Source organism: Festucalex cinctus, chromosome 9, assembly GCF_051991245.1.
Source record: "Festucalex cinctus isolate MCC-2025b chromosome 9, RoL_Fcin_1.0, whole genome shotgun sequence".
Classification (NCBI taxonomy): Eukaryota; Metazoa; Chordata; class Actinopteri; order Syngnathiformes; family Syngnathidae; genus Festucalex; species Festucalex cinctus.
The window spans coordinates 5,390,401-5,403,559 of record NC_135419.1 but is presented as its reverse complement, the minus strand read 5'-3'; the positions used below and the strand labels follow the sequence as shown (position 1 = coordinate 5,403,559).

Sequence of the window (13,159 nt, the reverse complement as noted above, 5' to 3'; positions counted from 1 at the left end):
CCGAGCCAGTCATAGCAAATGGCCTTTCAGTTCCATTAGTGGCGGCATCAGTCTCTTAATGGAGAGCAAAATGGCACAGGACCTTTTGCGGTACTTACACAATGAACATAAAGTCTTTCATGACGTGCGCTCAGCTTAATGGCTGCAAAGCGACTTTTGTGCCGGAACATTATACCGTATGATATGCAAGGACTCTCAATGCTTGAATTAATGCTCATTTAAAAATGAATGTCACAGAAACCCAATAGGCCTGGCTGTCAAAAAGTGGCACCATTGTGGCAAAATGTGAATGACACAATGACGGGGGCCTGTCTGGGACGGTTCTGACGCTCCATTCGCAGGCCACTCTCGGGGAATCTTGACCGGGTAATCGCGGCGGTGGATGTTCTTTGCGGGAGTGCGGCGGCTGAGTGATTACAACAGGGGTGGGCCTACTTTTGTGCTCAAGGGCCACATTTAATTTTTAAACAGACAGATGTGCCAGGTTATTTTTAGGTGAATAAATTGACCAACTGAAATAAAGTTCTACCTAACATTCTACCTTTCTACCCACCTACCTAACAACTGACCAGCCAACTGTACAGCATAACCTGATTACCTCAATCCTACCTATGGACTAACCGATGTACCTGCATAACCTGCCTTACCAGGCTTACCTACCTACCTATCTTGCTTCTTCCCTCCCTACTCACCTGTCTATACTTGCGTACCAACCTACCTTACCACTTAACTATACCAACTGATTAACTGGTAGACGTGCCAACCTATATCTTCCTACTTCTCTCTTCTATCTCTACTTACGGACTGACTACAAACTGTATGTCACTGCCTGTCAACCTACCTACGTACTTATGACCAGGGTTATTTTAGTAAACGGAAGAACTAAAATTAAAAAAAAAAAAAAAAAAAAAAAAAAAAAAAACTTTCATTAACCAAATAAAATGAAAATGATTTTTAAAAAACGAAAACTAACTGAAGCTACATTTTACGTTTACAAAATTAACTAAAAATAACTATAACTATAGCGAAAATATCCTTTGTTTTAGTCTTTGTTAATGGGCTCTTTGCACAGCTCGACTACTTCCTGAACTGAAAACCACGTTTTTGTTTTCTGTCTTTCATGAGTGGACAAACTGATTAATCCGGGTGTGTCTGGCCAATGTTGTTGTAGTTACTGAGATCAGGCACACCTGGATTAATCAATTTGTCCACTCATGAAAGACAAGAAATGAAGGACTGGTGTTGAGTTCCGGAAGTAGTGGATTTGTGCAAAGAGCCCATTACTATAATTTTACTCAGCCGAAATGCAACGCTAGGTAAGAAATGTGTTGTTGTTTTTCTCATTTTACTATGGTGTTTATTAATTATTGCATACAAGTAATACACATTTTTTTAAAACTAAAAAACTAATACTTAAACAAACTAAAACAAAACAAAAACTAATTAAGCATATTTTAAATAACGAAAACTAATAAAAACTAACAGAACCACCCTGAAAATGAATTAAAACCAAAAAAAAAGAAAAAACTCAAAACAAAAGAAAAACTAACAGGAATGAAAATTCCAAAACTATAATGTCCCTGTTTATCTATTTATCCTACCTACCGACCAACTGACCGACTACACTATTTTCAAAAATATTAAGTCACTGATCAATTGATCATTAATCTCCCTTTTGATTTCTCTAGGAAATTAATTCAATAGTCTATCTCCAGTGTGTTTGTGGAAAGCCCACTGAAAGCCATTCATACCAAGAGACATTTAGGGAGATGTTTGTGCAAAAACATGGAGGCGTCGTACCACTGCTTTTAATAGACGTGCAAGCCTCATTAATAAGGAAGCGAATTAGCGGGTCATTGCAGCTCTGGCATGAAGTATTCATCAGGAAGAATGTTCTAAGAGCCTCTTTCTGATCCTGACTTTTCTGATCCGAGTCTTTCTCGCGGGCTCTCCGGCTTGATGCTATTTCAGAGCCGGAGCGTTTCATCTGCCTTCCCAGCCACTGAACCTGCACTTGAAAGGCCGACTGGCCTGTGTAAAAGCTCATTGTCCAACATGCCATCGCCAACTTATTTTTGTACTGAGTCCTACTAAATTCATGCTCAAGATACATCTTAAGACACACATTTTTGAGGATTTGTGCACTTGGGAGGAAAGTCTCTTGTAAATGTATTATTATATATTTTTTTTTTCATACATAAAAAGCTTGAAATCCTTCTCCTATTTTGAAAACCTAACCCAGGCTTGAAACCCTAATACAAAACCCAATTATGACTTGAAACCTAATTTTACTCATATGAGTAAAATTAGGTTTCAAGTCTTTTGTAAATGTGTATGTGTTCGGACGGCGAGTCTCATTATAAGTGCGAAACAACAGTATCCAGACATACACATGGTTGAAGACGTGTGTGCTTGGGAGGTGAGCCTCTTTACATTATTATTATTGGTAGTAGTATTAATATTAATTCAGAGTCATAATTAATATCCTGCCTCGCAAATTTATCTGTTTTATAGCTCTAGTTAATGACTTTGCCTCTAAACTGTTGTGGCTAAACAACAGCTTTGTTTTGCTAAATGTCTCACGTTTTAAGTTATCCTCCTTTTTTTTTTTTGTTATTATTGTCAGTGAAGTCTTGTTTCCAGGCATATTTCCCTTGATATTTCACCGCAATTCTCTCCATCATCATAGCAGTTAGGCTCCAGGTGAGGCACAGTCATTCCCTCATCTCTACTCCCTCTGCTTTGCTTCATTACAATTGATACAACCCACTCAAACATCAACCTTGGAAATTGGAACTCAAATTTTAGCCCGAAGTGGAATTTGGAATTCTAATCATAATTTAAATCCCCATCCATTGCTTGAAACCCTAAATTGAAACCCTAACCCTAATCGGAAAACTTGAAACCCTTGAACCCCTTATTACTGTGTTTGGGAATTTGTTACACGAACGCGGTGGACTTGGCCGCAGACGCTATGATTGGCTGGGAATCTGCTGTGTTACCTCCCAAAATGGTGCATAACGCCCCCTTCTATTTGTGATAGTCTGGCAAAGTACCAAAAGAAAGGAAGATTCATCAACAGTTAGACTGCGCTTTGCACTAAACGCAAAACTAGAGTACCCTTAACTTGACATGCAATCTTGCAACCATGATTATAAACACTAACCCTTGTTACAATCCCTGAACGAATCTTGAAAATGTTCATTTGAAATCCCAACCAAGGCTTCCAACGCTCACTGGCTTGAGCTCTCAACCACCCTGAAACCCTATTTTTGAAACGCAAACCCTCGTTTGACACTCTAAACCAGGCTTGAAATCCTAACTCGCAACTCTAACGTACATATTGTTAGTGAATCCTTGTTTCCAGGCATATTTCCCCTGATATTTCAACCTAATTCTCTCCATCAACGGAGCACTTAGGCTCCAGGTGAGCTAATTCCCTCATCTCCCCCTCCTCTTGCTTTCCCGCTCCCCACCATCAAGTTTGTGCTCGAGTACGTGCTGACGGAAAATGCGCGAGTTAAAAAAGAAAAGAAAAAGCTTTGCTGCATGCCCAGAGGTGAAGCAACAGCTGACACTGATCCACATTTCTATTAGCCTGCTTAGCACTTTTCTAATAGGACTCTCCGTCTGGCCCGGGAAGATGAGTGGGGCGTCTCATGTTCATTATCGTTGCTTTGTGTGTTTACCACCGGTAGGAACAAGCATACTTCTGCTCTGCTGCATCATTTCAGTTCACAATCAACTTTGGGCTATAAATAAAGCACCAACCCATTGACATTCCTTGGTCATATACAGGTATAAAGACTGTAAATCCTACTTTAGTATAAAAACCTAAGCACGGCCTGTGGTCTGAATCTGATATCTTATTTGAACCTGGAGATACAACTGTAGTTTCATAATTACAAATGACTACGTCTTCAGCTTTGGTTTGTCATGTGCATTGTTTTTCAATTCCTGTCACCTGTCAGAGAGGCCCATCATCTTAATAGGACGTTTGCTATTGAAGCTTTATGATTTGGAGGTGAAGTCCTAAGGGTAGATGTCATCTCTGCCCTAATTCTTATGTTACATTATCTGAAAGAAAAGCTTGATACTGAAGGTTTATGACCTGAAGATCATGGAATACATGTCAGTTTTACTTAGGCTTTCTTTAAACCATACTTTCAAGCTGAATTAAGTCCACTTGAAACCCAAATTTAGAGCCCTAACTTGAGATCATAAACGTGATTTGAAACTAATCTAAATCCCAGAATTGAACCCCTAACGTAGGCTTTGGATCATACTGTAGTTTTGAAACCTTAACACATTTCAGAACCTAGCCCTCATCTAAAACACATACTTGAAGCCCTATTTTGTATCTATAACTATGCCAAACTCTGACGACTTGTAACGCTAAACCTATTTTGAAACTAATATTGGCCTGAAATTGAAATTGGCCTTAAAGCATAAAATCTAACGCTCCAGCCTGGGTCCACGAAAGGCTACCTTAAAACCCCTAACATTGTCTTTTAAACCCTAATTTAAAACCCTACACCTAATCTGAAGGCCTAAACCTGGTTTAAAGCCCTGCTTTGAAATTTTAGTTCTGGCTTCAATCTCCTCATTTGAAACTTTAATCCTGATTTGAAAGTTTTGAAACCATATCTTTCTACCTTTTTTGCAACTTCAATCCTCATCTGAAACCCTGCTTTGAAACCCTAACCCTGGCTTAAAATATTATTTTGTAACCATTACCCCGCCTTTAAACCACCTTGGATTCAAACACCAAACCGCACGAGAAAACTTCATTTGAAATTCCAACCCTTGTTTAACCACTCAGGCTTAAACCCTCAACTTGAAGCCCTAACCCTGGCAAAAACAATTTTACAGTGCTGAGAAAACCGATATTCATTTGCGTCCGAGCTTTTGATTTTTGATGGCCACTCCTGTGCAGCACAGTATAAATACTATCTATTCAAATCTTTAAACCTCATTTTTTACCTTGGAGCGGCAGAAATGTGAACTTTTGAATATGAAGTTTTCTCGCATTGAACGGGCGTCTTTTATGCGCAGAAGGACGCCTTTGCAAGGACAAAAATGGCACGGCCATTAAAGGCACTCCACAACAACATCCTTTAACTGGAGCGCTGTTTCAACGAATTTTAACGCACCCCCGGAAAGCTCTTAATGGCTAGCTGAGGACACGGAAGGTTAAACACTATCATCAGGTATTTATAATGCATGTATTATTTGTTCTTTCCATTTTCAATCAGCAATTGCAATTGAAAAGTGACTCATCTTGTTTTTTAATCTGACCAAAAACTGATTGTTTCAAGGCTTTAAATGCTAATCCTGTCTCGAAATCGTGCTTTGAAATGTTTGAAAACCAAATACATCTTCTATTAATTTATAAAGCATGAAATCCAACAGTTTTGCTTTAACTAAACAGGCAGCGTTTTGCCTGTGAGCCAAATATGAAATGATTTATTAAAGAAGCAATCCCGTTGCGAACATAGTTGAAGTTACATCAGCCAGCAACGCTGATCCTGAAGGCCCTGGGCAGAATAGATTGCCTTGGCAACACATAGAGGCTGAAATCTGATTGGACAAAAAAATAAAATGTACAGTAAACATGAACAAATAAAGCCTAAAATTGAAATATTTGAAATGGTTTATTTTGTTCCTCTTTGATTAAAAAAAAAAAAAAATCACTCACTTTAAAATTTTGTGATTTGTTGTTATTTTTTTATTTTATTTTTTATATTGATGGAAAGAAGCAGTGGTACACAGATTATTCACCATATGACCCGAACTTGGAAAGGCGACCCTCTTCCCATTTGTGGCTCATTGGAGCAAATCAATTTTGTCAGCACTGTGCGTTTTTTTGTTTTTGTTTTTTTTACCTCTTTAAATGGGCCGAGATGGATAGATTATCACCGCACGCCATTCCGGGGGGCCAATTCCACAGCTTTGTGTGAAATTGGAAAACCTGTTCTTACCGTGTGAGAACTAATGCATGTTCTGGCCATTAGTTATCTGAGAGTCTTTTCCGGCAGTAATCAAACGTGAAGCATGGCGTTAAGCGGCCGTAAAAGGAGCAGATGCCTCGCTAACTGACCTTCTGTTTGAGAAAAGCTGTCAGTGATGCCTTGCTCTGAGTCTTTTTTTTTTTTTTCTCTCAACCATGCTTGCATCTCATATCAATTTAATGTATCAATCTTGGTTGCATTTACTTTATTCGGGGTCTGGACAGGTGGATGTTTGCACCAGGTTTTGCCCATCTGCTTGTGCTCGGTGCTAATTTGATAATGTAGTACGCACGGGGCAGTGCGGTGAGTGAGTGGGTTGGGGATTTAAACGTCAGCTTTAAAAACATTCACTGTACACTGAAGTATCTAAACTAGCTTCAGTATGGATGGATGGATGGATGGATGGATGGATGGATGGATGGATGCGCCTGGGTTAGGGTATCTTACAGGGGTAAGAGCCTCAAATTTTGGTTTTTAACATGCATTGTGGTTTAAAATCAGTATTTAAAGTAGGGTTTCAAACCTGAGTTCAGGTTTCTAACAGAGACTCGGTTTTGACTGAGGGTTTCAAGTCTGTTAGTGTTTCAGAGAAGGCTATTTTTACAAAAATAAGTTTTTAAAAATAAGGTTTTAAACTTAAAGCCATGCTTAGTGTTTCCAAGCCTGGATGTACAGTTTGCGTCAAACAAAGTTTAGGGTTTGAGTCAAGGTTCCAAGACAGACTTTCAGGGTTTCAAAGAAAAAATTAAGGATTTTAAACCAAAATTTGAGTTTCAAAATAGTGTTTCAGCTAAGAGATGGGATCATAAAGTAGGATTTTAACCAGGGTTAATGTTTCAAACCTTGGTTAGGGCTTTAACAAGCTGAAAATGACATCACAAGAGCCAAAGTGCTGGATAACGGCCATCATGGCATACCTGTTTTTTGGGTTTGCTCTTATGATGTTCACAAGCACTGTGATGTCATTCTCACTCGACAGCAAAGTGGCAAAATGGCCGCCCCACATGATAAATAAATACAGATAAGATTTGCTGCTTAATTCATATTCCGACACTGGACTAGTGGCTGCACATAGAACATATTGTAAATAAAGTTTTTGACTAGACTTCCCCTTTTAGGTTTCAAATTATGTATTCAAGCCAAGGTTAGGATTTTTAAGTAAGGTTTCAAGGCAGCGCTAGGATTCAGTTTTGGGTCTCAAGCTAAGGTTAGGGTTTCAAATTATGGTTTCAAGTGTGCAGTCGGGTTTTGAACATCAGTCAAGGACGTGAATTAAGTTGTCAAAAAATCTTGGTGGTGGGGGTCAATTAGTCGCCTGACTGAATAGAAAACTAATGTTTCGATTAAAGTCTAACATTTGTCTGGCCCTCTCCTCTCTCTTCTCTCTCCAGGCGACCATCTGTCCAATCCTCAGGGTCCTCCCCCACTGCCGCCGGCACCCCCGCCGCCGCCCCACAAGCAGCATCCCTCCATCACGTCCCTGAGCCGCGGCTCGCTGGCCAATCAGAGGGCCGCGAGCCCGCCGCCCGCTGCCGGCCTGGCGGCCGATTTGCAGAGCACGGCGGAATGCGTCCAGCTGCAGGACAGCTGGGTGCTGGGCAGCAATGTGGCCCTGGAGAGCCGGTAAGTGGAGCACCGTGCTTTCCAGCATCCACTGCTGCCCCGCTCGCTCGGTTGCCGTGGTTACGCTAATATCCCGCCGTGGGTTAGGATAACATGTCCTGTAGTGATAATCGGTGGAAGAGCAGCAGTGCTGTCCTATTAATTATTCTGTTAGCTTGACAATTACACTCAGCAGGACTTTGGACTAAGCGGCCTCATTTGCATAGCCAGGTTCAAGGTTTCAAAGTCTTGTTTCAAATTGGGCTTTCAAGCGTAGGATAGGGCTTCAAGTTAGGGTTTCAAAACACGGTTGAAAAGCATTGGCGTTCTCAATTTGGTTTTGGCTTCAAGTTCAGGCCTTTTCACCTTTTTTTTTTGTTATTAATCATCACTCACTCACTCACTCAAGAAAAGTGAACCCACGCCAACCAGCACCAAAGGCAAGTGACGGTTCCACTCCTCCACCTGGAGACCTTCAGGCCTTTTCAGCTTCCACTGGGCGCAGCGTCGCAGTGACATCAGACTGAATCCAGAGGGGTTGGCTGAGTGATTTCAGAATGCTAACAACAATAGACTAGCCAAGCATCCATGCCACTTCCTGGCAAGTCACTAAGCATTGGCTTCTAAATATGGGCAAGCTTGCACCAGAGCACAGTTGTCCGTGCTAGGGATTCGAGCCTATAGGTTAGATTTTAAAATATGAGTCAGGGTTTTGAAGTGAAGTTTTAAAACAGACAGCGTTCTAAACCATTGGTAATGTTTCAAATTATGCTTTCAAGACAGGGTTAGGGTTTCAAAGTATTACTTTCAGGCCTGGGTTAGAGTTTCAAACAAGGTTTAGTGTTTCAAAGTAGAGTTTTAAAACTGATAGGGTCTCAAGTAATATGGTTTGAAGTTATGGTTTCAAACATGTTTAAACCCTAGGTTACGGTTTCAAATAAGGTATTTTTTATTTTTATTTTTTTCAAAGAGTTACAAATTTAGATGAGAATTTGAAAGTGTGATTTCAAGTTGGAGTTAGGGTTTTCAAATTAAGATTTTAAGATTGGGATAATGTTTCAAATCTGAGTTGGGGTTTCAGACATGGGTCAAATTGGGGTTTAAAACCACATTAGGGTTGTATTTCGCATTATGTTTTCATGTCAGAGTCAGGGTTTTTAAATCTGGGTTAGCCTTTCAAATCAGGCTTCAAGTGAGGGGTCGGGTTTCAAGACCAGTTCGCATTCAAATATGGGTTAGGGTTTTAAATTGGAGTTTGAAGCCATGGCTAGGTTTTAACATGTGATGTGGTTGGTGGTTGCCTCATGTCATGTTCACACCTGGGTGACACACTGGCAGAGTTGGCTTTTAACAAACAGTCTTCCGTCTTGCACCTGACTCAGCGTGATTCACACCAGCCTCCGTTACCAATGACATGGAAGAGCTTGTTCTCGGGAGAATTTAGGAGGATTTGGTGAAAATTATCAACACCAACGGTTTTACCCTTGATCAACTGTAAGCGGGAACTGTAATGGAGGCCTCACGGTAAGGTGGCTTAAACCAGGCGGCACTCAAAGGAGGGAATTGCAGTACATTTTGAGGTTTTAAATTCGTGTTCTGTGCTTGACTTAGGATTCCAAATCAAGGTTTGAAAACAGATTTAGGGTTTCAAATAAGTGACAGAATTTAAAATATGTTTTTCAAGAGTTTCAAATGAGGATTGTAGTTTGAAATTAGGACTTCATGACAGGGTTAAGGTCTCAAAGTATTTTTTCAAGACTGGTTTCAGGTTTCAAGTATGGGTCAGGGTTCCAAATCAGGGTTTAATTCCGGGTTAGGATTTCAAAGATAGGAATTCAAAACATTATTTGGGTTGCAAATCTGGATTGTGGTTTCAAATAGTGTTTAAACCTTGGTCAGGTTTTGAAGCATGTGGTCACATATGCACAGTTTTAAGAAGTTTTAAGAAAGTTTTATGCTTTCAAACTAGTTTTAGGACTTCAAATGAGGGGTTTTATGGGGGTTTAAAGGCCCCTGGGTTAAGATTTAGTTAGAGTTTCAAGTTGTTAGTATCAGAATCATCTTTACTGGCCAAATACAAGTAAGCAAAAAAATACTCAAGGAATTTGTCACACAGGGATGTGCAAAATTGCCAGATATTTGCCAAGTGCCACTTTGCAATTTTAAGTCAATTGAAGAGTTTAGGGAAGAAGATATTGGAATGTCTGCTGGTTCTAGTGTTGCATAGTTGCATAGCGCCTACCTGAGGGACAGAGCTGGAAGAGGTGTGACCAGGATGTGAAGGGTCCAAGAGGCTTTTGCTTGCCCTTGTCTTGGTTCTTTCAGCATGCACGTCCTCAAGAGTGGGTAGGGGCGTAATCTGTTAACATTTTTAGCATGGCACCCTGGCAGAGTTCACTTTCAACAAGCTCTCTAATCTGACACCATTGACTTGTAAGAGCCTTATCTCAAGAGAATTTAGTAGGATTTCTTATAAAATATCAATTATACTTTGTGAGGAACTGATCCGGCCACGCCAAGTCAAAATGGAGGCCTCACTGTACGGCAGTAGAAGCGCGCAACATTTATCAGGCCGGCGACACCGTTTGCGATACATTTGTGACACAATAACAGCGTGATGGAGTACGGGCCGTAAAGCAGACACTTTAATTCTTCAAATCCTGCGGAGAAGCATCATTTTATTCACTTCTCTTAGATTTTTTATGAGCGCCGCTAAAACATCATTGTTTACTTTTTATTTCCCTCCATTTCCCATTGTTTTCCGAACGGTGCATCAGTTGTTCCCACATGTCTTCGTCAACCGTGCACTGCGCTGTACTGGATGTGCTCTTGTGGGATTTTAGTAGAAAAGAAATATGTTGGATTTCATGCACTCACAGAACTGCTTCAGTGTTGGCGTTTCAAAGTAGAGTTTGGAGTTAAGGGTAGGGTTTGAAGTGATGGTTTCAAACAAACGTTTTCAATTGGTGGTTTCAAGCCTTGGTTAGTGATTCATGTTAGGAGTTTGAAATTGGGGTTTCAAGGCCAGCTAAGTGCTAAGTGCGAACACAGTCAAATTTCACCATCCAATTGATTGGCCCAACAATATTGAGCTGCTTGCTATTGTGTCCAATTAGCACATTTAAGCCAACACTTAATTCATTAGCACTAATTGACGCAATGCTGCTAAGTGCTTTTTGCAACTTGAGCTTTTTGTTGATGCGGTGCGCGAGGTCTTCCTTTTCGGACCCCACTGGGGTCGTCCCCATCCCGCCGACAGCAAATCGATGTGGGCTCACTTGATGGAGAGATGTGTGGCTACTGGGGTACGATTGTAATTGTGCACATATTGCTTCATAGGTGAAGTTGAGGTCATTGTAGAATGTCATCCTCGACTTGTATTGAAACCTTACCCACACTACTTGAAACCCAAAACCTGGATGGAAACTCAAGCCTAGTTTGAAAAGAACTTAGTTTCATACCATCATTTGAAACTATAACACTGACTTGAAACCCTAGTTTGAAACACTAAACCCAAGCATTAACCTCTCTTATTTGAAAGTCTAATCCAGGCTTGAAGCCCTAATATAAGAACCTAAATTTGAAATCTTAACATATGTTTGAAACCCTACTTTGAAATACAAACTGGAAACCATGAATTGGCTTGAAATATGATAAAAAAAAAATCATATAACCCTGTCTTGAAACTCAAATTTCACAACCTAATCCTGATATGAAACTAGTGGCATGGGTTAAAGTATTTGCACCCTCAGACCGGGATACCAAATATTTTTATGAAGCATTTTTACCTATTTTTTTTTAATGCCCTGCGGTGGGGTTTCCATCATATTTGACAAGCACTGATCTACGTTGTCTCTTGCTGGTCTAGTGTTTATCTCACTTTAATGGAAACCGGAAGCAAATCACGCACTCCCCCGAAAGATTCACAAGATGCTCCTGACTTTACAAGCATGAACCTTGTTGTTCTCTCAGACTATCCTTCCTCATTCCACCAGCGGGCCAATCCACTTTATCTGTACTTGTTATCTGTCCTCCCTCGCACTCTGCGCGCTGCTAAATAAAAGGTGATGGCCTCACCTGCAGCCTTTGGCCAAACTCAGCACAAGTTGTCTTGCTTGATCACTTTGAACTGATGATATCAGCAAAGTCTTTCTATTGGCCTGCGGTTGTGCCACAAATCCATGTTCTTTTTTAAGACTGGCGGAAACAGACAAAAGTTTTCACGCATACATGTCTGGGAAAAGGTGTCTTTACACCTTGAGATTACCGTTTCAGAGCCAGTCACCAAGCATACAAATCTTACAGTTTCTAACAAAGGATATGTTTTCAAACCTGGTTCAAGGTATTAAAGTAGGGTGTCAAATCTGGGTTAGGGATTCAGATACTGGTTTCGTGCCAGGGTAGGTTTTAAGATAGCATCACGGTTTAAAATGAGCATTTCAAGCCTGGTTAGTGTTTCAAGGCAAAGTTAGGGTTTCAAATGAGTGATCAGCCTATATATTCGGGTTTCAAGTTAAAGTCAGGCTTTAACAGGCTTGATACCAGGATTAGGGTTTCAATTTCAGATTTCAAGCTTCGATTAGGGTTTAAACAAAGGTTAGGTGTTTTGCATTTCACATTTTTTTTTTAAAGCTAAAGAAAAAGCAGGGCGGCACGGTAGTCGAGTGGTTAGCACGTCCGCTTCCCAGTTATGAGGTCTCCGGTTCGAGTCCAGGCTCGGACCTTCCTGGGTGGAGTTTGCATGTTCTCCCCGTGCCCGCGTGGGTCTTCTCCGGGTACTCCGGTCTCCTCCCACATTCCAAAGACATGCATGGCAGGTTAATTGGGCGCTCCGAATTGTCCCTAGGTGTGCGTGTGAGTGTGGATGGTTGTTCGTCTCTGTGTGCCCTGCGATTGGTTGGCAACCAGTCCAGGGTGTCCCCCGCCTACTGCCCAGAGCCAGCTGAGATAGGCGCCAGCACCCCCCGCGACCCTTGTGAGGAATAAGCGGTCAAGAAAATGGATGGATGGATGGATGGAAGAAAAAGCAAAACATATTTACTGTTTTGATGCGAATTGCCTTTTTGCCTTTTACATTTCTAAAGCTTAAGGCCTTCGTATTGGCTCTCAGTGTACCTTTCTTTCTCTAAGTCTCCATTGTAAGCATCCAGTATAGCATATGCACACTACATCTAGTATATCACAAGCTTCTCTTTTCTTGGCTTGAATAACATCTGAAGGTTGTTCTCAATTGTTCCGTCGAAGCGTTCATGCGTGCAAGGAAAGAGAGGCGTCGACAAATTCGCCAGTGTGGAATTGATCGAGAGCGTGTCGGAAGAGGCTTCACTACCTTGTGGGAGGTCGTCGGCGGTGACGAACCTCGAGACGCGCTCCGCTTTTAAGTTGACTGTGAGCGATGCAGACAAGCAAAGAATATTTTGAGTGAAATCATTCTTAATCTTTCTTTTTAGCAAATGAACGTTGCAGACAAGTGTGACTGTGTAAGTGTAACATCTGTAGTTTAGATTATTTTTAGGAAATGAACCATACAGCCAAGTGCAATATGT

At 40.9% G+C, this 13,159-nt stretch overlaps 1 protein-coding gene across 9 annotated transcripts in view; it reads left to right on the top strand.

Annotated features, from left to right (window-relative positions):
- Window positions 1-13,159, top strand: part of LOC144026151 (teneurin-3) — a 212,685-nt gene that overhangs the window by 94,760 nt on the left and 104,766 nt on the right. For all 9 annotated transcript variants that reach the window (XM_077532721.1, XM_077532720.1, XM_077532718.1 and 6 more), the window contains one exon: window positions 7,403-7,634. In XM_077532721.1, coding sequence (XP_077388847.1) covers window positions 7,403-7,634 — 232 coding nt within the window. The remainder of the gene's footprint in view (window positions 1-7,402; window positions 7,635-13,159) is intronic.